Source organism: Episyrphus balteatus, chromosome 3 (genome assembly GCF_945859705.1).
Source record: "Episyrphus balteatus chromosome 3, idEpiBalt1.1, whole genome shotgun sequence".
Lineage (NCBI taxonomy): Eukaryota > Metazoa > Arthropoda > Insecta > Diptera > Syrphidae > Episyrphus > Episyrphus balteatus.
In genome coordinates, this window is record NC_079136.1 from 30,569,574 (window position 1) to 30,596,390 (window position 26,817).

The following is a 26,817-nucleotide window of genomic DNA, read 5'->3' on the forward strand; positions in this document are numbered from 1 at the left end:
AAGACGCCGACATTGGTGATTTTAAATATCCTAAGTGGACCGCTCACATAAGTTCGTTCCTCTGCTGAGGTAATGTTAGATCGTGAGGCAGACGCAAATGTTTGTATGTTAGTGCAGCTTTATAATTTGGCAAACCCGAAGCGGAAAATTATTTGCTAACATGAGAATCTATTTAATTAGTACAACCCAAACGCGAAGCGGAAAAAAATTTTGCCCAGGGGAGAATCAATTTTGATTCTCCCCTGGAAAAAAATTTTGCCCAGGGGAGAATCAATTTTGATTCTCCCCTGGGCAAAATTTTTTTCCGCTTCGCGTTTGGGTTGTACTAATTAAATAGATTCTCATGTGAGAAAAAGTTTATCCACTTCAGTCTGTTATCAACTCAAAAAGAATACATATCAAAAATATTTTCGAAAAGACTTTCACTTTCAATGATCTTATTTTGTCACGATGCTATTTCGACTAACCATTAAGTTTGCCAACTTCATTTTTGTTTTTCAATATCTTGTAAGTTGTAATTGTGCTTTGCATTGAACTAGGTACTACCGACAAAAATAAATCAAGACCGGTTCTAATATTTCGGTTCTACTACTACTACTCAGCAGTGGTCATTTCAACTTGTCTCTTCATGTGGGAAATGAGTGCCGAAATTTTTTTTGGGACTTATGTCTCAGTAGTGAGGGACATACCTAAGTCCCGAACTGGATTCCAGTAAAGTGGGACATTAATTCCGAAAAAAAAATCGGGACTTATGCCCCTGCGCGATTTTTTTTTACTAAAAAGTACTTTTATGAAAAATCACGCTTATATGATTTCTTTGGTTTTTCGTTATTAAATCGTTGTTGAAAATAAATTCTCTTTTAATTTTTTTGAGTGTGTACTAGGTTCCCATTAGAGAGTGGAATTCAATCCCACCTTGAATGGGAATGAAAACCACTTCACTAAAGTGGATTTCGTTCCCAATCAATGAGAACGAAGTCCCTCAGTGGACTTAGTTCCCGTGGACTTAGTTCCCTGCACCTGTAAGCGCATATGCTATGAAAATTAAACAGAATTAGCAGATTTTTTTTTTGTTCAAAAATTTGCTGGCAGAATTTTGAAAAGCAGAATTTTAAAAGACAAAATAAAAAAATGCAGAATTTTGAAAAACAGAATTTTCGTTAAAAAAGCAGAGTTTTGAAGATAGAATTGTGACCCGCTCCCACCAAAATCCTATAGTTTTATTAAAACAAGATATTTTTGCAGACCAGTGTTATCGAAGTGGCACCGCGATTTTTTAAATGGAATGCATCTGATCTTAAATTTGATGAAATATTTAATTTTTTTAAATTCATACTTTTTTGTTCAAAAAAATATTATTAGCATCATTTTACTCGATTATTGTTACCATAGTTGAAGATCTACATTTTTTAAAATATTTTTGTTTTGTTTTTATTAAAAATTTTAAAAATTTTAAAAATTCATTATTTTCGTTTTTTTGATGATTTATGTACATATTTGGACTAGCTTTTTCTACATAACGTTTTTTTTTTAATTTTTTAATCATTCATTTTAAAGGAATAAATTGATTTTTAACAAATGAATGGTCAGGGAGCATATATATGGCTTTTTCATTCTTAACATTAATCTTAATAACCAAATAGCTAAGTAAAATCCAGTCGTGTTTTTTTTTGCAGATATTAAGTTTAGCCCTGAAAGAAATACTTCTCTGGTAATCTTGTTATTTATGTCTTATAAAAATATAAAAAAAAAAAACCTTATAATGAGAGCTATCAAAAGTATTTAAAAACAGATAAGAACATCATCCGCTATAAGTCGTTGCATATTATTTAAACTATATAACAACTGTTTTTTTCTTTAATACTGACTTAGTCACGTATTTCTGTTTTTCTGTTGAGCACTTCTATATTGTTAGGAGTATATTTTTGATCCCCTATAGAACTTAATCCCTTAACATTTTCAATGCTGCTGATATTACCCAAGTTGAGAGAGAAATATGCAAGAAGAAAAAAAAAATAAGTAGAAGATGCAAGAAAAAAAAAATGGAGAAAAACACTTGTACACAGAGTGTCCTGAGGCACTTTCAAGTTTGAATAGGTTTTTCATGACTGCTAGGTGAAAACCTCTTATATAATCCGTTCTCGTTTATGCTTAAGCTTTCCATACACAATCTACACTCAAACCCACGCTACGTCACAGAGTTTGTGTTATGTTGATGTCCCCATTAAAATATTTTATTAAGATTTCCTCGGTGAAAAAGATAACAGAGAGAATTTTCCACCATCCACCCGCATCATATCATTGCTCGTGTCTATAGAAGATATATATGAGTGTGCGTGTGTATATGGTAAAACATATAAATATAAAAGCCCGCACGTATAGACTTGGAGAAAAACAGCGCTAGCAAGGACATCAACGTCGAGCGACGTCTAAATGAAATGAAAACCTGCTCTCCTCCAGTCACCTGTCATATCGTTTTACTTTGACAATTATACTCCGGAGAGATTGGGTTCTGCACAAAATGACAATTTCCAACAAATGCGGTATGAAATTAAATTGCAATAAAATTCGTGCCACTTCTCTTCTTCTTCGGCACAACTCACTTTTCTTTTTGTTGTTGTTGTGGTCTCGTATATGAGAATGAGTGTGATGCTGTATCCTGCCTGTGTGCGCTGCATGTTTATAAAATTAAAACAAAAAAAAAAGTTAACATTGATGTCCTTGTTGGCAAACGAGATAGCAATATTGAGTTGCAGAGACAAATGAAAGACTCTCATACACGACTCCGTTTACACTCGAGGCTGTTTTTGGGGGAAATTATGTTTTATTTAATTTTTAGCTCCTTTCAAAATATTCCAACAACCCCCACAAATTGTGGTCCTCTTCGGCACCAAATCAGTCCCAGTTGCAAATATAATTTGAAACATGTGTTTCTAATGAACATATTGCATCTTGTGCTTGGTTGTGCTCGGTATGAAATTATTTTATGGTTTTGAATTTTGTGGGAGTCCTTATAGAAAACTTCAGCATCTTTATATGCTAGACCAAGCTTAGAAGCTTCTTCGTTTGCCCGAGAGATGGAATGCCAGTTTATATCCTTGCATGAAGATGTGCCTTTAGAACTCACGAATAATGACAACAAAGGTCTATAAATGGATAAGGATGTCTCCCTGCGCCGTTCCTGTTGTATTTATTTTATTCGTTAGTCAGTCACATAAAGGTATCTATGTGTAGGTATTGAGACGAAGAGATGACGACGACATGACACGACACACAACAACACATGTGAATTAATTCATTCTCGTTCCCTTGGGAACGTACGGCAACATCGTAAGTTAAGCATTTGAACTCGCAACTTAAATGTGGTAAAGCAAAAGAATTCCAGAATCCAGGACTCATTGCTGGTAATTGTGTGTGCCTGTGTCGCTGGTGGTCCTGAAAAAACGCCCACCCGCCCATTTCTATCTCTCACAATGCGGAATTCTGTTGCTTGTTTTAATTAATTTATCAAAATGTAAAATTAACCGATTCTAGATGTGGTGGTGGAAACTCATCTCCCATGTAAAATTTGTGTAGGCTTGGATAGAGGTATGTTATCCTTAGAGACACTAGAGACACATGAAGTTCCTGTTTTTGTATAGTTACAATTCGTTGTTCTTCCTTTTTCAACCCCATACCACCCTTATATAGAATGTTTCTAATTCTCATTCTTGTACAAGAGTACTTGTGTGTGTATATCCTGGCTTCTACACAGTTATCCTGGGCTGTATAATTAGTCGTTTTGTGAATGCGTAAGTCATTTGATAATACAAAACCATGAATAATCGCTTAATTGAGTTGAGTGTGAGCGCAAAGATAGCTTACAAAACAGACAAACAGACAGACAGACACTTTTGCTCCAGAATGTGTGTATTTTATTTAAGGATTTGTAAGGTATTTTGTCTGCATTTGAGAGTTGAGAAAAGATATACAAATTTTATGATGAAAAAGAGGGATTCATCAGTGTGCTGGCACAGTGAAGTTAAGCAGCAAGTCGTAAGTTATTCGTTATTAATTAATAACTCAAAGATGAAGGTGTGTTTTTTGTGGGCTAAACTGGGATTCGGAATAAGAAAACAGTAGGAGTTTTAAGTTGAGAAGGAAATTATATTCTATAAATGAAAATAGATATAGCTACACAGAATGAGTTGTTTAGAGATAATCGCGTGAGGATTATGATTAATTAGAAAACTCATCTTTGAATTTATTTTTATTTTGTTTTGCTAACTTTACTTTGAAGGAATTAAAATTTAATTTTAATTTTTTTAGTACAAGTAGTAAATTAGGTAAACGTAATTTTTTGCATTTATTTATAAGTAGGTACGTAGGCAGTATGATGAAAGAAGAGTGATTTGCTTAAATAATTAAAAAATAAAATGCACCACTGAGTCGCGCAGGTACTTTCTCTGATGGAAAAAATTTATTTGAATGTCAACTCTTTTGAATTAAGTGTTTTAAAAAATGTAAGAAATATCTATTTAAATAGTTTAAATAAAATTTTTCAAAAAATAATTTGTCATGTCATTTATAAGAATTATTTTTTTGACACTTACATATTAACAAAATTAAAAAAAAAAAATTGCACGACTGGGGTCGCACGCACTTGCTCTTATGGTAAAAGTTACCCTAATGTTAAAGCTTTTTATTGATCAAAATTAGGGATATTTAAAATTTGATATTTTTATGGAATTTTATAAGTAGTAAAAAAAGAAAAAAAAAAACTGTTTTTATAATTGACTAAAGACCGTTTTAAATGATATTTTACATTAAACCAAATATGCCATTTGATTTTTTGTATACAAAAGAATTTTAAGAAAAATAATTTTGAAAATCGTTAGAGCAGTTTTTTAAAAAAATAATTTTTTATATATGTAGGTAAGTATAAAATTTTTCTAACATTTTTCAAAAAGATGTTAGTATGCCATTATAAAGGATTAATTAATTTACCTGCACATAAAAACGAAATTTCAAGATTTTTCACCAACCCTTTTTCAAAAACTTGATTTAAAAACAAAACAAAAAAAAATTTGAATTTTTTTTTTAGATATCCAAAAATATGTTTTTTGAAAATTTTCTAAAATTTTAATATTACCTTTACATAAATGCTTTTTCATAAGAATTTTCGTTAAAATGGGGATGATGTTGTACGAGATATTCAGAAACCAAAAAAACCGTTCTATGGCAGGAACCTAACGGAACAAAAAATATTTTGTGTGCACTCAAAAATTTTAAACCGTTTTTGAGAAAAAGATTAATTTTCCTTACCGTTAGTTTTGGTCATAAGAAAAGACTTTCAAGTTTTCCTCTAGAGATTCACCCAAAACTGCTAACTACCAAGTTTGAAGAAAATCACTTCACTAGTTTAATGTCATGTTCGATTTTGTTGACGAATCACTAAACTTGCCCTATAGTACCTACATCGCAAGTAAAAATCATCGACTTTGTTCTAAAAAATCTTTAACTTTCACTTCTTAATATTGATTTTTAGTAGTAGTCAAATATTTAAAAAAAAAACTTTCCAGGTTCCTCTTTGACAAATCCAAATTTTGAAAGTTTTTCCTAGTGCAAAATGTTTCAAATCCAAAAATAAAATTGCAAACGCTTTTTTGGTTTAAAGATTTGAAAAAAGTATTTTAAAAGTGATATTTTTAAAAATACCTACTAATTTAACAACCTCAAAATTTTGGAACAAAAATAAAAATCGGAAAAGGAGTCCTATAGATTTATTTTTGTTTTTGGCCACTACCTTTCGAAATTTTGAACTTTGAGGTCCAAAAATATATGAAAAATTGTAAGAACAACTTTTTAAACCTTGAATAGGTATCTTTCATAGTTCAAAAACTGTTTTTTTTTTTTTTTTTTTTTTTTTTTTTGACTCAAACTCAAACTTACTGAAATAAATCGGGAACAAACTAGAACAACCTTCAAAAATAGCAACTTAAAAAAAGGTAGGAAGAATAAATATAAAATAAACGATTTCCTTAATTTCCACTGTTTATCACCATTTGCTAACATCGTTACATTTTAATTCATCAAATTAGATATTCTTTAAAATAAATAAATTTATTTATTATTTTCTTTCTCTTATTACAGATTCCAAAAGCGTAATCATTTGCAAAATTGAACCAAAGGATTCTGTTCATTACAAACATCTAAGAAGCCAACAAAACGAGAAGAGAAAAACTAAGCAAACGAAGAAAAATAAAAACCCAAATTATTATTAAAAGACCTTAAAAAAGAAGCTAATAGCCTACAAAATAAAGATCAAAGAGCAAATAAAAAATGAAAGGAAATAATTAAAAAAAAAAAAAACAAGAAAAATATAAACATCATACTCCCCAAACATCGGTTTATATCCATATTTCTTGTCAGAAGCTTAATTTCCAGTGAACGTCTTGTTACAATTTTGTTTTTTTTTTTTAATTTTTTTATTTTATTAGTGTAAGAAATGTTAGTGTAGTTGTAATTTTCCTATTAATTTCCTTGGCCTTGGCCGATAAATTTTCTTCCAATTTGAAATATGTTTTTCCTTTGCACAACCTCGTCTATGTGTACATAAAAATAAATTTTGAATTTCGAGAAATTCTCTTTGAAGACGGAGATCCTACTTTGTTTGCTAATTTCGCGAAATGATATAACAAAAAAAAATATTAATAATATTAACAATTTTGAAATAAATTTCGGTTCTTGGAAAAAATATAATATACATAAATTAAATTCAGTGACTAAGAAGTATAGGTTTAAGAGGAATATACAAACAAAATATACCTACAAAACATGGATCTGGAGATGCAATCTATTTTGCGTATCATCGCAGGAGTCTTAATTTCGGTGTCGCTTTTTACAAAACTCACTTCTGGACAAATCGACTGGGATGATGACGATGATCCAGGTAAGAGAGATTAAACAAAAAAAAAATCCTAGATTTTTTTTCCTTCATTAATTTTTTGTGTAAAACAAAATGAAAAAGAAATTACAACAAAGCTTTTTGCATACATATTTACTACCTTTACCTATTCTAAAAGGTAAATGGCCGGGCAAGAGCGCTGTTCTCTCTCTGTTATGAGTGAAATGTCAACAAAGTTTCTACTTTCTATTGAGAATGAGTAAGGAGACCTTCAATTAGGAAACAAAAATTTACTTAACATAAGCGTCAGCGCCTCCATTGTCCTTCATTTGAGTGCACTACACAACGGAAGGTGAAAAACACCTTCGCTGATATTGAATTGGGCGAAAAGAGGGTGGTACTGATGAGGTTCTGCTGTTCATGCAGCACGACGAGGGGGGTTGAAAAATAAATATAAAAAAACTTTCCATAATAAGTATCCGAGAAAGGTACCTACATATTGTTCTTTCATGCAAATAGGTACATATATCTATACAAAATGAAAGAAGGAAAAAAAATCATAGCTAAATCTCCTGGCTCTTCGTCCTCGCGCGTCTAACCTTCTTAAAAAAAAAAAAAAAAGAGTGTGTTCACAAAACATGAACAAGTGAAGACCATGCGAGGTAAATATGATACCTTTTACATTCCTGCACCTGAAAAACAGTGAACATGAAGATGAAGAGTGAGTGAGCGTTTGCATACATAAACAAAACACAAACAAGGGCATACAAACACAACATAACATTCAACTTTAACCTCATACTTTTCTTCTTCTTTCGTGTATCTTTACCTAGTCATGACAATTTCCAAGTATTCGTTGTTGTACTCGTCCTGTTTGTAGGTAGTATACCTGCGCTGTTGCTAAATAGAAAAAAGGTGGTGAAAAGAAAAAAACTAAAAAGCTGAGAAATGAAAAAAAAAAAAAAAAACACAAAAAAAGTAGAAATAAAAATATCCTGGATAGGAAGCAGAAGAAAAATTGTTTATACTTGAGTTGAAATGATCCTCCTGAAACGTTGAACTTTTTTTTTTGTCAAGAGTAGATATTCTCTGTGAGTAACTACCATAGCTTTACCTAGGTGGAACATTGCATGCGCACTTATAGGATTGTTTTCCACTTACAGACTTTAAACTAACAATAATTTAAATCTAGAAAAGTTGTTGTTAGTTTTTTTTTTGTTTTTCATTTTCTACTCTTAAATTCAAGTTTCTTGGTAAAACGTCTTGAAATAAACTAATGAAATCCTTTTAAGGATATATTTTTTTTTTATTAAAAAAAAATTGTATTATAAGATGATGGAAGTAGCTTGCTACCTACTACATATTACATATTTATTCACCTTATAAACTTTTTCATATTTCATTTTATTTGTCTTTTCTTGAAAGTCTAAAAATAATAAATTGGTAAGAGTATAAATTTCTTACTCGTAAGGTTAATATGTTATTGTGGCTACAGAAGGATAAATAGCACTCAATAATTGTTTTTGGGGTAACTTTTTTTTGTTTTTTTTTTTATGTAAAGCTTTCCAAAAATCACTTGAAAAAATTAAAAAATAAATTGCACGACTGGGGTCGCACGTACTTGCTCTTATGCTTAAAGGTACTCCAATGTTCAAGCGTTTTATTAAAGAAATTTAAAATTTGATATTTTGAAGAAATTTCATTGGTAAGTAGGTAGTGTAAAAAAATAAAATCTGTTTTTATAATTAGTAAAACACCGTTTTAAATGATCTTGTACAAAAAACGAAGTATTCCATTTTATTTCTTGTATAAAAAGGTATTTTTAGAATAAAATTTTCGAAAATCGTTGGAGTCGTTTTTTTAAAAAACATAATTTTTTATATAGGTATAAAAATTTTGTAACATTTTTCAAAAAAAAAGTTGGTATGCCGTTTTGAAGAAATAATTAATTTACACAAAAAAAAAACGAAATTTCAAAATTTTTCCTGAACCCGTTTTCAAAAAATTGATTTTTGGAAATATTTTTTAAAAATCCAAAAATGTGTTTTTAAAAATTTTCTTTAATTTTAATATTATTTCTACTTAAACGTTTTTATATAAAAAATTTCGTTGAAATCGGGTGAGTCTTGTACGAGATATTTAGAAACCAAAAAAAAATATTTTTTTTTTTTTTATTTCAAAAGTTGGCTTTTATATGTAATACTTCACACAAAAATTTTAATCAATATCGTTAGAGCCGTTTTTGAAAAAAATTAACTTTTGTATTTCTCTTCTTTTGTATTTGTACTCGAATCATTTGTGTTCAAAAAAAAAAAAACGAAAACTTTTTGTTTGTTGAACAACATAAGATTTAATTTGTGTTCGGTACCCTCAAAATAAAAAGTTAACTAAAAAAAAAAAATTGAATCAAAAATTTACTTTTTTATATGGGCCTGAATACAATAATTTTACTGGACTATCAGTAATAGTTTGTATTCAATTTCTATAAAATAATCTATGGTTTTCTGCTTTATGAACGATTTGGAACGATCATTTAAAATGATCATAATTTGGTTAAATTGGTTAGCTATAGAAGTTGTATATGAATATTTCTTTAGTAAACAAAATGTTACGTATACGCCACAATGACTCAAAAATCATTCAATAATTGGTCAACTGCTTTAGCTTAATTTTATTTTTACACCAGTAATATCTTCTTCTTCTTCTCCATTATCGACGATAGTCATGATCTCGGATGGGGTCACAACTCTTCACCAGTAATATAGGTATTGGAAAACTATTCTTTTATCCACAACTACTGAACTTAAAAAAATAAACTACACAAAACGGTCCAAAATAAAGTATTCAGTTCAAATTCTTTTATTGAATTGTACTTAAAAAACAAAACAAACAAAAAAAAAAATCAATCAAAATCAAAAAAAAAATTTGTCTTAATAATTTGTTGAAAAAAAAAAAACATTTTACTAAGCTTGTAAGCGGTTTCATTACATTTTAATTGAACCCTTCATTTGGGAGGTAGTCAGAATTTTGAAAAAGGGTAGAACCTTTTTCAAAATTCTTTATTGTACTTGTTGAAAAATCTTTTTTAATAAAAAGATAGAACTGGTCAAAAAACTACTACTTGAAGTTATTTAAAATCATTGAAGCAAAATTCAAATAAAAATAAATGAAAAATGTACTAGATCAAATCGAATTTGAAAACGAGGATGATAAGCCTTTCTACCGAATCTACTTTTAATTTCAACGAATAATTTTATACAAAAGCATTTGATGCTTCTTTTTCAAAGGCTGTCATAAGCTCGCCGGATTCCAATGTCTCGAGTAAACAAAAACTTTTTTTTGTGCAATTGGAGACAATTTATTCCTTTATAATAAAACAAACATAAGGTAAATTTTTTGATGTGGCTATAACATTTAAAAGTCCACAAGGAGGCAGCACTTCATTTAATAATGTCGATTTAATTCAACTTAATATCAGTGGTCAGAAAATTTTTTCAAAGACTTTATTATTCATTTAGCAAGAGAAAATCAAAATTGTAAAATAAAAAATATTCCACATACGCCACAGTGACTTTTTTTTAAATCAAAAATTATAAAATTTTATTAAAAATTGCTACAGTTCGTTTTTATTCTGATAAATTATTTTTCAAAGAACTGAACTGAAAGTTCATTTATTTCGCAGGAATTACCCTGCCCTGTGACTGCCGTCAGTATTTAAAAAACTAGTAGTATTTAACCGTTTGAAGAATAAAAATCATTGCCAGTAATTTGAAAAAATTGTTTTATAATTACCAATTGCGAGTGCTTTAATTTTAAATAACCTCACTTTTACTGTCATTGCTGCTTGTTTAATTTATATTTACTATGTCCATTAACCAATTCCTAAGGGCATATAAATGAAGTGCCAAATAACATCGTGTTTATGACAAAATGCATAAAATAAACATAGCAATACCCTTTTATTGTAAGACCATATACAAAAAAAATTCATGACAGAAGTAATAAAGCTTATCTCGACATATCTCTAGGCCTGAAACAAAAATTTCCCCATAAATAATACACCAGATACAATATTCCTAAGTTAGATTTTGTGGAAAATAATTCAATTCAAACAACAACCACCCTCTCCTCTCCTCCATTCAAATAAAATGATAGCGAGTAATGACAGCATTTTCTGATATTGTCTCCCTCTGTGATCCTTGTATTCTAAGTAGCTATATGGGGGCATGAGTTTATGGTCTGTTGTCAATGCTTTTGGTAATTCGTTGAATTTTTTTTTTTGTTGGTTTATTCAGCGTGTGTGGGATATTATATTGGATTATTATGTTTATCAACCAAAAAACGCGAACACAAAAAGGACAAAAGTCCATCGTCCGTCGTGTGTATTTGATTAACCGAAACAGAAACGGACTTTGTGTCAAAATGGGACTATTATGGACTCATGTAAATGCCCGAATTGTAAATGAACACAAAATAACTACTCTTGTCTGCCGAATTTAAATTCATTTCCATTTTTTGGTCGCGTGATTTTTATTAATAATTCTTTCTAACTATGAAAAAAAAAAAAAAAAAAAACTATAAGAAGGTACTATATGTGCAGACTTACGACGTCCTTTTCAGTCGGTTGGTTAGTTTTACCAACAATACTAACTTCTCAAAGTTATGCTATATATTTTTATGTATGACATTTAGTATTTGAAACGGATGTCAGACTCAACTAATGTTCTGGCCAAGTGAACTTTTTAATAACACGCAACATTTACATTCCCTTAAAAAAAAAATATTTAACTTACTTACTGTAGAGTGAATGAATTGTACATAAATATAACTTAGGAATGTAAAATGAGTAACAAAAAAAAAAAAAAAAAAAAACAATCTAAAAATGGTTCGCCTGGATGACTCACCCTCAACATTGTCCTTATGAACCATACAATCATCCAGGACCTAGACAAGGCTTGGATAAATATAAATGTTTTTTCCTAGACACACACATTATAAACCTAATGAAAATGAAAGTCTCATTCAGAGAAATATTCATTCATATATGAATTCTTGCATCCAATTGAGCAAATGTCCTGAAGTCGTTCGTATAATTATCCTCTTTTCGGAAAATGAGTGCAACGCAATTTTGTGCAGCAGACATTTTGTTTGGAAAATGCAATAGGACAATGCGACTGTTGGAAAGCTTGGAGAGCGTGTGTCTGGGAGGTAAAAATTAAAATAATATAAAGGACAAAAAAAAATGCTTGCGACGGGTCGACTTGGATATGAGGCAGTAAATAGAGTTAAAGGTTTTGTGGAATTTATTACTGAGCTTATAATTATTTTTTTTTTTTTCAAAAAGGGTGGTTCAAAAATTGTTTATTTTTTAAAGCGTTTATTTTTTGTTTAAAGAGCGAATAGAATATCAAATGATTTGCATTTTGTATCCATTAACAAAGCTCAACTAAAAAAAGGTCACTGCGGCGTATGCGTAACCTTTTTATAAAAAAAATGGTAGATATTGATAGATACTTATTTTGTTATATTTACATGCAAAGTACATTACATCAACATCAGTGCTTCGAGGTAGCCGATTGAAAGGCAGCTAATGAAACCTTAACTTAAATAGTATCAACATCATGAATTTCACACCAAATGGGGTTCTTAAACATTGCCTTATCAATACCTACAAAAAAAAAGCATTTTATGAAAGTCTTATGCTGGTGATTTTAAGGGCACAATAAAATCCGTTTTTGATAGCCGACCAGGTCATATAAACTTGCATTTCAGTACGAAATCATGAAACAACAATGAACCAAAACAAATGAACAATTTTTAAGACACAAACGACAGTGTTCCAAAGTATAATAGTCCTTTGAACAATAACCTCCAAAGTCCAAACTTTGTTTCGTGGTACTAACTACTATAAATTTTGTTACAAAAAAAGAGGAGAGAATTAAACTACCATACTAAAACAACACAAATCATATTTTTATGATCTTGTGCATAAGACCTCTTTTGTTACTTTTCTTTTGTTGATGTGTATGATATAAGATTTTCTTGCCCACATGACATAAAATAAAACATTGCAGCACAGTTCAAACAACAAAGTGTGTATAAAAGCTTAAAAATTTCAACCAAACATTTGATACAATTCATCTTAACGTGTAAGTAGATTTTGAGTACTTACCTAAACTTTTTCAAAATATTTTTGTTTTTTTTACTAACCATAATAAACATGGAATAAACAAAAAATAAACGATTTTTTTAGGAAAAAATATAGAAAACAAAATAAAAATGTGTTTGAAATTACGGAAAAGAAAATCAATCAGGGCCGGACTTATAACATATTTGATTACTTTAAATTGTCATTTAGAGCCATTAACTCTGTTTTATGAGTTTTAAAATTTAACCCATTCAGCACTTTGTTGGAAAAGAAATATCTGAACCACTGATTCAATTAAGAAGTAGCATATCACTTTATTATATATTGGTAATAAAATTATTATCAGTTCATAAAATTGAGTTAAAAAATATTTAATAGAAAGTTTGTAGTGTGTGGGGATTCTAACTACCTATACAGTATACTGCTAAAAATATTCCGGATTGGTTTATGTAATTAAATTAATTATAAAAATTTACTATAAAAAATTGTAGTAGGTATAAATTATTGCTTTAAAACTTTTGCTTCACAATTTTTACACAAAATAATGATCTTAATGCTAATAATCTTTTTTATCAAAAAACAAAACCGACTTCCATGGATCAAAACTGGGTTTTATGGTTTTTCTAATAGTTCCTATGGCTATAACTGAACGAAATTGAACTGGGACCACATTGCAGCCACAAGCTTTCCAATACAAAAAGAATTATCAAAATTGGTTCACTTAGTCGAAAGTTATGAGGTAAGAAACATAAAAAAAAAATACAGACGAATTGAATACCTCCTCCTTTTTGGAAGTCGGTAAAAAAAAATAGAAATAATGCCAAGTCAGATTTTCGTCTATTAAAAACTAACTGGGTTTATCAAAGATTTTGATTCTCGTTGTTGAGGTTACGATTTTTATGGTCACTTCAGTAGAATTTTTGTTTGCTGTGACAAAAAAAGTTGACCTTGTGAATTGTATAAATAATTTAATGAAAAATTGAACAAAAAAAACGCGTTACAGTAATCAAATTCATTACCAAAACGTAGAATTTTTTCAATCCGAATAAGAGGAAATGTTATAAATCGAATGTTGCTTAATTCCCACGTCAACTGATTTTGATATCCTCGAAAGTTTTAATAAAAAATCAGTGGAAGCAGATCATTTTGGTGGATGCCATAACAAAATATCCGTCAAAAATGATAGGTGAATAAATAGTTTTTTATTAAAAGTCTCTATGTACCTAACATATTTTACCAAATCAACAGAATTATAGATTATTTCTAGTATGATCCAATTATGATCCAAAGCATTCTTGAAATCTTGTAAAACAGTAATTTGGGCAAATAATACAGTCAAATAAGCAGAAAAAAGGGGTAAATCTCGGAATGAATGTTAGTAGAAATTTTTTTTGCTCAATATCTTGCTTTTGCCATTCTATAACATTCATTCCGAGGTTAAACCCTTATTTGACTGGATTAAAAATAATATTCCTAGTTTAGAAAAGGCATCACAATCATCCGACTTGAATCCGATTTAAAATTTATTTTAGTGACTAATGAAGAAGAAAAAGCACATTTCAGCAAGTACAGTACCCCCTACTTGCTATTTTTGAAAAATTGCTGGGAGCATATTTCTACCTCTATCTGATTTTCTCTTATTTTATTTTTTTTTAAAACGAATTTTATTTTTTTTTTCCAAATTTCTATATAAAAAGTCTTGAAAATTTAAGCAACTTTAACTCTAAGAGCAAGTTCGTGCGACCTAGTCGAGCATTTTATTTATAATCATATTAACCCCTTAATCGTCATATGGTTAATCTTGTTAGCAATAACAATCTACTTTTATTTATATTTATTAATCATATATGTGCCCTTGATTATGAAAGTGGACTAAGTCACTTTTTGCATTGGTTAAAGAAAAACTCTCATAATTTTTTCTAATAACGATTTAATTGTATTTCTTTTATGAAATCACTGAAGGAGCAATAAAGAAATTTATTTACCTACTGCAATTTCGCGTTCAATAAACTTTACCCCTTGAATAATAATTATATTTTTAGGCTAGATTTGATGCCATTTTTAGGAGTGACTTTCATTTTAACTTTCATAACTAAGAGCACATATGTATTTTAACTCGACCATAAATAGCATCACGTGACAACCTTAAAAGTTGAACAAATACGGTTGGCAACCCTACGGTTTTACTGATTTACAAAATATTTTGACTTTGAAACTACATTCTGCAGAATTTTGTACAACTTTTACAGAACATGAAAACAGCACTCAAAAAAGTAATCACTGTTACCTACTGTAACAGCAATCTTACCTTCGTGTGACCCCTTAGGAACAGATGTTTCGAATGTGCTTCAAAATAGGGTTTCGAAACATTTCCAACATTGAAAGAATAGTAAATAGAATTTTCATCTCCATTTAGATATATACCTTCTATTTCATTTCATCGGGCCCTCATCATTCTGTTGGCCTTTACCAGTTTCTCTCTATGAATGCATCCGCACTGGATTTTCTTTCTAAAAGAAGTTTGCGCCTGCTGCCTTAGAAAAACCTGCAACGAACTCTGCGTATGCATATGGATTGCAGCTCAGGATAACAATGGATGTTTTTGATCATTAAAAATATTGTTCCTTACCTTACTTCCCAATCCTTCGAAAAAATTCTTGTCTATATTATGTTGTGCATGCATTTTGCATTTGTTGTTGGGTCTTGGGTCTATATGAACTTTATTGTGTATAGGGAAATTGGCAAGTACACAGAGAAAAAATAACGAACGTTAACATCTCTTTTTCTTCGCAAAAAAAATATAGTACGTAGCCCAAGGAGGAATTCTTCATACCCCCTACTTCTATATTATTCAACAACATCCTACAACACACCCGCACTTCACCACCCTACCCTACACCTACACCCACTTATCCTTTCATCGCCTCAAGTTCTTTTTCTATCATCATATTTTTGTGTGTGTTGAATATGTGTGTGTATATGTTGCTGTGTGTTGTACGTTTAGATTTGTGTGTTTATACTGAATAAGATTTAGGATAAGGAACATAGTCCAACAAAACTGAAGAGGTCCTGATGCTGATGTTGTGCTGTGCTGCATGCTCTTGTCGTTCTTGTTGTTGTTGTTGTTGTTTTTGTTACATCGTTGAGAAGTTGTCGTAGTGGCGATATAAAGTGAACAATATGTTTGCAAAGGACTCATCTATTTGACAATTAATAATGAAATCACCTGTGACACATGGACAGGGACATTCCTTGTCTATATCTATCTAACTTGGATATCTCTCACATCACACGCTCCTTTTCCTAAGAGCCCCAGCACACAGCAGGACACTATATAGGTATGAAGGAAGTGGGCTGTATTGTTTGCATCCTACCTACATTCACACAAATGTATGAAAGACTTTTGTATAGTGGGTGTTTTATTTATTATTGTTGTTCTTGTTGTTGTTGTTATTGTTGTTTTATTCTTTTTTCTTTTTTTTTTAGAGGTATTTTGCACTTTTGTGTCCACCAGCATGTGTGTATTATGAAGGATCAAAACATATTATATTATTATATTCGTACACAGATCTAAATATACAGGATATATAGTCACATAAAAACTTATATTCTCGTATATGCTAAGATTTGTTGTATAGGGGAATTATATAAAGGACATATATGACTGTTTTGGTTATCATTTCGAAACAATGGAAAAGGATTTATTAGATTTTAATAGACATATTGAATATTCAATTAGATAAGATGTGTTGTGTGTTAGAGAGGAGTAGGTACGAGAAGGACGATATGCTTTATTGAAACTAGATAAAGTTAATTAAATACGAGCTCATAAATCATGAGCTTGTTTGTGCAAGAATTCAATTAGGCAGAAGACGAGCATCTTCTTTGAAAATGTGTTTTATTAATAATTTATGCTTAGGAATAATATTTATTATGATATTTGTGTGTTGGATTGCCATCTCAGTTGTGATGGATTCTATATTGGAGTTGTTTGCAATATGCATTTGTATAAGTGTGTATTGAATTGTTTTTGAAACAATAGATTTCAAAGTCAAATTTGAAAATATTAAACAATTTATTATAGTGGTGGGGTTTCTATTCGTTTATTGAACTAAAGATATTTTAATTATGATTCAATAGGATCATAGGTGCATTATTTATTACGCAGAGTTTTATTTGGTAAGAAAATAGGGACCTATGAAATGAAGGTACAAATCATGAAAAAAATAATAAATAAAGACATTTCCTACCTATATTAGTACATTATAGACCAGTGCCGAAGCCTTCAAAAACATTAAAAAGTAAGAAAAAATCATAGTAGGATGAAACCCATTTTAAAAGGAGGTGAATATGATAAAAATTAAAGGAAAAATAAATTACGGGCGAGCCGAGTTCGGGTGGGTTGAGTTTTTAATGGTAAAAAATGGTATATCTCGATTTCCGGCAAAACTACAAGTTCTATGGAAAAAAGTTGTAAGGCAAAATTTTTACACATAACCTCAAAATTTATATGAAAAATTCAAAAAACCGAGTTTTTGGTTTTTTATTTTTATCTTTTTCAAAAAGATTTTTTTTTCTACGAAATTTGGTGAAAACTTACCTTATTATGTCTCAAATACACAGTAATTTATTTGATTTAAAATATTAATTTTTACCGACTTCCAAAAAGGAGGAGGTATTCAATTCGCCTGTATTTTTTTTTTTTTTTTATGTTTGTTACCGCATAACTTTGCACTGAGTGAACCAATTTTGATAATTCTTTTTGTATTGGAAAGCTGATGGCTGCAATGTGGTCCCATTTCAATTTCGTTCAGTTAAAGCCATAGGAACTATTAGAAATACCAGTTTTGATCCATAGAAGTCGGTTCAGTTTTTTGATAAAAAAGATTATTTAACCTTATTTTGACTTAATATCAAAAAAACACCCTAATTTTCAATCGAAAATTCACGTGTCAAAATATCAGTTTTTTTTTCAAAAAATCGGTGGGTAATTTGTTCGTTAAAATCTCTACTTTCTGATGGTGTAAACATAAATTTACATTAGTATACGATAGTACATATTCTCGAAAAATGCAAAAAAAAATGAAAAAAGCTTAAATTCGAAAAAAAATTTTTATCATTATTAACAATTTTGGCCTATTTATTAAAATTTACACTTTAATTACTCAAAAACCATTAGATTTTATGTTACATTGATAAATCTATTTATTTTTCCTTTAATTTTTATCATATTCACCTCCTTTTCCAATGGGTTTCATCCTACTATGATTTTTTTTGGTTTCAAATATTATCGACCCTGGTCTATTATGTAGGTACATAAAAGAAAAAAAAACTCAAAAAAATTAGTTTAGATAGAAATGTTACTCTCATTAAATTTTAGCCAGGATGAAGGACCAAAAAATGTGTATAAGAATATTTTTAGATAAAAAAAAAGTTCCGTCTGTGAATATGTGCTTCCATGTGCACATATGTAATTCCACTATCTAAACGGTTGAACCGATTTCCTTTAAATTTAGCACAAAATATTTTTGTGGGTTTAAAAAAATTTTTTTCAATATCTCGCTTGGAATGAAAACTTCACATAACATTTTTTTGAAGATACTGCAGTTTTCTCGAAAAAGGCTGTAAGGATTTTGATATATCAAAATGTAAGTGTTACTTTTTGAATGACATCCTATCTTTTGATAAAAAAATTTCTTTTTTAACTTTTGTTTTTTAATTTTTTGGCCTTGCTCCTAAATGACTGGCTCAATGTTAATAAATTTTTATGAACAAAAACAAAAAATTATAAAAATTTTGACATCAATTTTAAAATCTACCCCTTTGATTTAAATATGTATATTACACTAATATGTATTACAGTGTTCCTGGACATTTATTAAAAAAAAAAAACGTTTCCAATACTTGTCTTCAATGAGACTACCTTTGTTATCTCCCCTGATAGAACTAATCTCTGTCACAAAGATTGTGACATTCGGCACTGTTCTGATCTTCGCTCCGAAATGAAAACGTCAGAAAAATAACACTGTGTTACAAAAATCTGGTTTCAAAATATACGCGGGCGGAGACCTATCACCTTTTTGTAGAACTAGTCGCTGTGATTACGAAACGTTATTTAAAAAGTCCCTAACACCCCCAAAATCTGGAGTTAGGGGCAAAAAACGGTTTTTTGGAAATTCACCCATTGACAAAATTCTAGCTTCGTCAAATTTTTACCCATTTTTGATTTTTTTTTTTATAGTTTATAGAAAATGTATTAAACATGTGATTCACTTAAACTACCTAGAATTTATAAGCTGTCAAAGTTCAAAAATTCCATTTTTTTTTGTCATTTTCCCAACTTCGACATCAATTTTAAGTATATGTTTTTAAAACAACATGCTGTTTTAAAAATATTTTCTTAAATAATATTTATTTACAAATGAAACGAATTATTTTTTATGAAAATCAGTTAAAAATTGGCTTAAAAAAAAAATTTTACGATTTCTACCCAGGCACAGAAATTCGAACGTTTGGGCACCGAGCAAAAATGTTATTTTGACACGTAGTACGATAACTTGGGCGCCAGGATTTGATAACGGTTTTTTGTAGAGGAGTTCAATACAAATATTTTTTTCTATATTTTCAAAAGTTTCAAAATCATTTTCTTAAAGGCATTTCTGGCCGAAACTCAGTTATAATCGTTAATACAAATCAGGGTCTTATTATGAACGATAGGTACCTGCATTTGTATTAATGGTCATTCAAAATAAAATACCAATGTCAATGTGTTCAAATTTGTTTCATTAAACTGCATTTTTGAACTCAAAAGTGTGCCAATATGTTCTCTTCTTCCAACCAACTATTGCTGTCGAACACAATAAAACTTCAGCCTATCATTAAGTTGGATTATTGATTTTTCATTTAAAACTAAAATTGTTTCTCAAATTCTAAAATGTATTGTGCGAGAAATGTGATTCCTATTCTCATATTCTTCTATCTTTCTACGATATATATGGCTTTGTAGTTCTCGAGAGTAAGTACCTATACTGTCTATGTCCAAAATCGTCGTCCACATTAACTGGTGCATAAATGGTATCCTTGGACCAGCATCCAGCTAAGCGTCATATGAAAAAGCACAACTCCATGAGAGAGAGCTCTCATGGATGTAAAACTGTTTCATTGCATAGAGAGATATGTACTTTTATTGCAATGCCAAGCCAACCATAAACTTCTCCAGCTGTGTAATCCCAAGGACGATAGACGACACAACGACGACAACGACCGATGATGACGCTAGGCTGGTGACTGCTGGTACTCATCATAGCAAATTGTGGCGCGATGGTGATTTTCGGATTTTCGGAAAAGCAAAATGCCACACCATAGCAATAGCATACCAACGCATAAAAGAGACCAAAATATCCTCTGTTCCCCTTAGACACGAAAAGGACAGAGGACTAGGAAGTAATTGTGTCATATGTGGTACCTCAACTTGGTGTGCGCGGGTGTCCTGCAGCAAGATGAAAGTCACGCAGCATTTAGAAATTGCTATTACATAGAACTGCATTTTCTAAGGATATTTCACTTATGTTATATTGGAATGCCATTTCTTTGTGTGGTTTCAGTCACTTAAGGGATTTCTCGCACAGTCTCTATTTGTCCAAAGCCTCTCTAGAGGGTATATAGCTAAATTCGTGTACAAAAGTTCCTTCCATTCATATATTATAGCTATGACTAGGTTTATTAGTGTACTTTTACTATATCGTACAGCATCACCAGGATCTCGTCGAATACTAATAAAAGGCAACTTTGTCAACGAAGTGCAAAGGCATGCTAATCCACTGTAAAATTTAAACGAAAGGAGATTGCAATTTTGTGTGGTTTCGGTTATTTAATTGCGATCATTTTGCCAAGACCGGGCCTCGTTCCTCGTCGTCACTCGTCGGTTGGTCGGTCGGTCGTCTTCTAAGAAGATAATGCTTTACAAAAGAGCGAAAGAGCTATTTTATACGTTAGCTCTATATGTTGCTTCATATACGCAAAAAGGATTAGTAACGAGTTGCCGGGAAAATTTCAAATGGAGTGCTAAAGTAATATCATGGTATTTTGGAAGTTTTGCCAGTAGATGGGTATACAAAGAATGTGTATCGGGTATATAATAGCCAGAGTTGTGGTAGTGGAAATAAAGTTCTCGGGTTTCCGTGACAATTGAGTTGAATTGAATAAAAGGCAAAATAGTTTCGGATACTATGCTGTCTAATCGAATTTAAAGTACGGTTTTGAATTGGGGTATATGGCGGGCGCGGCCCAATAGGTGGGTCTTTGGGCATGAAAATTTACATTAGTGAATAATGTTGTTTTGAAAAGTTTGCGGAATTTACTTTAGAAAGGAAAACGGTCTAGCTTAAGACTTGACAAAGGAATTATTTAGATATCAATATTTATGTGCGTGTGTGTGCAAGGGGTTAGGGGGATATGGTTAATGTGAATTTAATTGCATAGGGTAGCCATAAATTATGCTAAGTGACTCTTGCAAATGGATCAATTTTCGTTTTCAACTTATTTAAGATAAATTCAGTGTGGGGATGCGTGTATAAATAAATAGTTTATCATTTAAAGAATATCATGAATTAAGAGTTTTTAAAACAGAAATATTTCACGTAGGTATACATTTGTTAAATTAAATTTAAATAAAACTTTGGTGTTGCCTCACATGTAACCCAAATATTCGTAGAATCTACACCAACATTTTTAACCGTGTATGCTTCTGAATCTTAAAAGCGGATGAAAATAAAAAACTTGTCAAATCTGTGGCCGTATAACTTTTGGAAAATTCAAAAAAAACCGTATTATCTTTCCTTCTTCTCTAGTTCCCATAAAAAAAACCCTTACTCTTAGTATTTTTGGTTTTATTGGTAAATTATATAGAGTTCTATTTTCATATTTCTTTAAAAAAAAATTTTTTTATTTACGAAAATAAATCAGTTTGGGTTTATATTTATTATTTCGATTTTAGTGGACCCTAACTTTCCTTAAAATCATGTTTCTAATATTTATAATTTACCAAAATTTTTTTTTCTTTCCTATGTTAATCTTCTCACTCCCCTTCTATTTCTTAAAAAATACTCCTTCACCTAATATTATTTTATAGACTCTTTTCAATGCTTTCCATCGTTTATGCAAAGTTTCATAAGGGTAAAGCTAAAGATTATTTTTCATATTGAATTTTTGTACTAATATTATTTATCATTATCGTACTTTTCGGTGTGTATATAGTTTTTAATTCTAAATAAATTAAAAATTACGTTAAAAATATTTAATAATTTGGTGTAAGCATAATTAAAATCTCTTTTACATTTATAAAATTTCTTTTTTTTTCCGAAAAGTAATTAAATAAATATTTAATAAAGATTTATATTTAACATTGGAAAAAACGGAAAAAATATTTAACTAAAAAAAAAATCACAAAAACAAAGATAAATTTTACTTAAAAGCAAAAAAAAAAAAAATTGGAATTGTAAAAGCTAAAAAATAAAATGAAATAAAATTTCAAATCTGAAACATTTTTTTCTCCCTTGGCCTGTTTGTAATCCTTTAACTTTTTTTATTCATTCCAAAAAAATGTCTGATTCTAGGCAAAGCAATCTAACGAAGGAAGGGTATGACGATAAACATTTTCGCTGAAAAATAAGCATTATAATATGCAAACTTTTTTTGTGTTAAGTCCTTTACTATATATATGTACCATTGCAACCACTCGAAAGAGAAAACCTGAGGATTAAAAATATTTGCAGCAGTAGATGCAAAAAAAAAGCAAGTGGCAAGTCCTTGGCAGGATAAGATAACTATCAAAAGGCAAGAGAAGAGACACAATGTTAGCCAACCATGTTGAATAATTCTAATTTAAATTTTAAACAAAGCCGTTATGGTTGAAAATTCTTCCACTGGACAAAAGTAGGACTTAAGTCTATTCCGAAGCTTTCTCAGTCAGAATAAACTTAAGGCCTGAGAATTAAAAATAAGAAAAAATAAAAAAATTAAAGAACATGAAAAACAGAGCGGAAATAAAAACGAAGGTTTAATTTTTAACATTAAGAAAATTGTAGTTAAAAAAAGTAATAAATAGATTTAGAAAACAGTCTGTAGGTTATGAATTTTGATTTATTCATTTGGTAATCAGGTTTTTTATTCACATTTTAGAAGTAGGCACGATCGAGCAAGCATATCCTTATAAAATGCACGACAGGGTCGCAAGTATTTGCAATTTTCATAAAAGTGGTTCTAATGTTAAGGCATATTATGAAAAAACAATCAAGGAAGAATTATAATTTGATTTTCAATTAATTTCATAAATATGTAATGTTAAAAAACATGAAATCTTTTTCTTTTTTACCGACTTCCAATAACCTTGGACTGAGTGAACCAATTTTGATAATTATTTTTGTATTTGAAAGCTGGTGGCTGCATTGTGGTCCTATTTCAATTTCACTCCGTCTTCATTTTGTGTTTTGAACATTTTTTTTAGAAACAGTTTTATTGTTCTATATGCTGAATAAAAAAAGTTTTAATTCATCAAAATTAGTTAGACATTGTGGAAGTTGTGATATTTTACTCGAGAAAGAAATTGCAATTTTTTGGGACAATGGAAGAAATGAAAAATTAATCTCTCTGTTTATAATAATGGTAGAAAATTTTGTATGGTCTGATTTTTAGAAAAAATGTTATTCTTAGAAAAAACTTTTGAAAAATTTTGATATCGATTTTGGTTGCTCAGATATTAAATAATGTTCATTTTTTCTTGCCCATGATAACACAAGCCAAAAAAAAAGTGTGTCAATAATTTTGACCAAATTCCAAAACACAAAATGTAGCTTAAAACGGCCTCCGAACTCTAAAAAAACTGTGAAAAAATGTTGTACTTTTAGATTCAGCCCATAAAATCTACACCCAATTAGGTGCTTGAGCATAATAAAAAAATATTTTCAAAAAGAACAAGTACTCCTCTGTTCAGTACTGTAAAAATTGACCGAAAAATAGCTGAGTAAAAACTCGTTGAAATCTGAAAACATTGAAAAACGGTTTTTTTTACGATAACTTAAAATTTTGAGGGTCTAGGTCATTTCCAAAGTAATTGACATGATTTTTATTTTGTAACACAGTGTAATGAGAAGGAAAAATACATTTTTAAATACATTTTTTAAAATCTATGATTCCATGAAATTGTTACCAATATATTTTCCTGCCAGCAGACAAAGGTAATTGTAACAAAAAAAATAGTTTTAAGTTAGCAAATTGGAAAAAATTAATAAAAAATATGTGGTGTGTGACATATTTTTGTAACGGGTATGATACTGTAAGAAAAAATTTATTTTAAAAATATATAATCATCAAAGAAAAAATCAAAAACCGAAAATTTCAAATATTTCAACACTATTTACACAATTAATATTTTTTTAGGTTAAAAAACTCAGTAATTGACTCGAGGTTTTTTTGAACAAATTATTTTAGTTTTGGATATAAATGTGTGTCCAGTATAGTATTGACGATGGGTTTTAAAATAATGTCTGCTTTGGAAACTTTTAGAATGTTCTCATTTCATTTATATTTATTTATTTTTTAGATTGAGGTATAAACAAAAATTAAACAAATATAAAATTATTAAAGTTAAATGCATAAGTATTTTAATACCATCATTAGATTTCTTATATTTTCACTTTCTTCTTTTTTCCTATTGTTGGAATTACTCATAAGTAAAAGCTTTAAAATTTGTCTAATTTACTTCGAATAAAGTCTGTATAAAGATACAATATTTTTGATTGAATTGTTTTTTGAATTAAATTGGTTTTGACCTATATTTAGGACCAATTAATATGGCCGTCTGCAAGAAATAAAAAAATCGTATAAAACAAAACAGTTTTTTTAGCTATCCCACTCTAAACACAAACTGCCCACATGTCAAACCATAGACATTATACCTAATTTGTGTTCATGTTACAGACAACCCTTGGGATAAGTTCTATTTTAAAAAAAGTTTTTTTTTTTCTCTCTGGAAATCTACTAAATACGTAGGTATACCGACCATCATAACAAACCAACTAACAAAACAAAAATAGAACAACAAGAATTATGTTTTATTTAAAATTAAAAATGAGGTTATATTCTACATGCAAAAAATAAATTACAAAAAAAAAAAAAAAATTGAAAAGTTAGTCAACTGGATAGGTATACCTAAACTCTGTTGTTTTTATTTTTATTATTTTTTACCTTCTGGCATGACCTCATTAACTGTGTTTTGAGTTCAAAAAACAAAGGGAATCTTGATTATACATTTTCTTCAACTAACGTCTATATTTTATATGGCATCTTTCAAAGCGCAAAATGTCTATTGTTTTTTACACCTTCACACAGGCGAATAAATAATTGTCTAAAAAGTTTTCCATACGATGTAGAGGTCTTATTATAAAAAGCACCCTATTCATGCTTTATTTTATTGGACAATGTGTTTCTCGGCATCATGTACATTAGGTTCTTATTTTCACGTGGTAGACAAAAGGGACAGGTAGAATTAAAAATATAATATTAAAAAAATAAAAAAAGAAAACAAAGTTCTTAGAACATAAAAATCATCTGTACACACTGGCACACGAGCATGACAGAGGAAAGCCCTTAAAACTTTACGGTAGTTAGATGCTTTTTGTATTGTTATTTTATTTTTACTGTTTTTTTATTCGAAGAATTTATTTTTCTACAAAGCTTTAAATACAAGAAAGCTTCAAGTCTATTATTTTTGTACAGAGCTACAAAAAGTAAAGTTCTAAGAAAAAGCATTATTTTATTTTCCTTGTTATTAAATATACTCGAAAAATCATCCCGGGAACGTTTTTTTAGCTCAAAAACTGACCAAAAACATTAAAATCGATACCAAGCTTATAGTTTGGTATACTCGCTTACACGGGAAATCTGTCAATTTTGTAAGATATTCGACGAAGATTATAGGAAAATTATTTTATTATTGATCATCATTTTGGGAACGCAATCTTTAAAGCTTAAATTTAAAAAAAAAAAAATCATGTGTGAACTCACACGTGGTAGAAGTGAAACCTTAAAAAATCAATCAAAATTACACCATTAAAAAGCTTACAATTTTTCCTAAAGAATTAAACGCAAAAACTATAAAAATAATTTATTCAAAACAATCATGTTTCTTGAAAAAAAAAACAAAAACAATATATTTTTTTCTTCTAACAGCATTAAATACAATTTTGTATGACAACTTATAATAAATTTTATATCATCTGAAAGCTTATTGTTTCAGCTCAAAATATTTATATCAACCATGGGGTCAATTTCCGATCATATGAAAAATTTTTGAAATTTGTTTTAATTTTTTTAATTTCATTTTTGAAGTTTGATTAAATTTTTTTGTTAATCTGGAATCGAATTTATTATGAAAACGTGATAAAACTTATCACTTCACAGTTTCACAGATCGGGAACTGACCCGATCTGTTAAACACAAAAAAATCAATATTTTTTCTCTTTTAACACCATTTATCCATTTTTTTAAATGACAACGTATAAATAATTTTAAATCACCTAAAAGCTTATTATTTCACCTTTTATATAGCGCTTCAATCATATTTGTATGATGCTTAAAAAAAGTAAGAATTTTTTATAGCCAACCATGTCGAAATTTTAAACTGAGATTGCGGTACTTCCTCTACTACTGGCTGGTCATCTTCAACAGATCTCCACAGTTGTTTTGAGGTATTTTTCAAGTTTTTCAATTTAAGATTGTGTAACTT

At 29.6% G+C, this 26,817-nt stretch overlaps 1 protein-coding gene across 3 annotated transcripts in view; it reads left to right on the forward strand.

The window, feature by feature from the left end:
• LOC129913564 (uncharacterized) overlaps nt 1-26,817 on the forward strand; it is a 410,935-nt gene that overhangs the window by 38,899 nt on the left and 345,219 nt on the right. For 2 of the 3 annotated variants that reach the window (XM_055992304.1, XM_055992307.1), the window contains exon 2: nt 6,133-6,931. In XM_055992304.1, coding sequence (XP_055848279.1) covers nt 6,817-6,931 — 115 coding nt within the window. In that variant the 5' untranslated portion in view covers nt 6,133-6,816. Of the gene's footprint in view, nt 1-5,903; nt 5,988-6,132; nt 6,932-26,817 lie in introns of those variants that run through there. The other variant, XM_055992306.1, reaches the window with a different exon arrangement.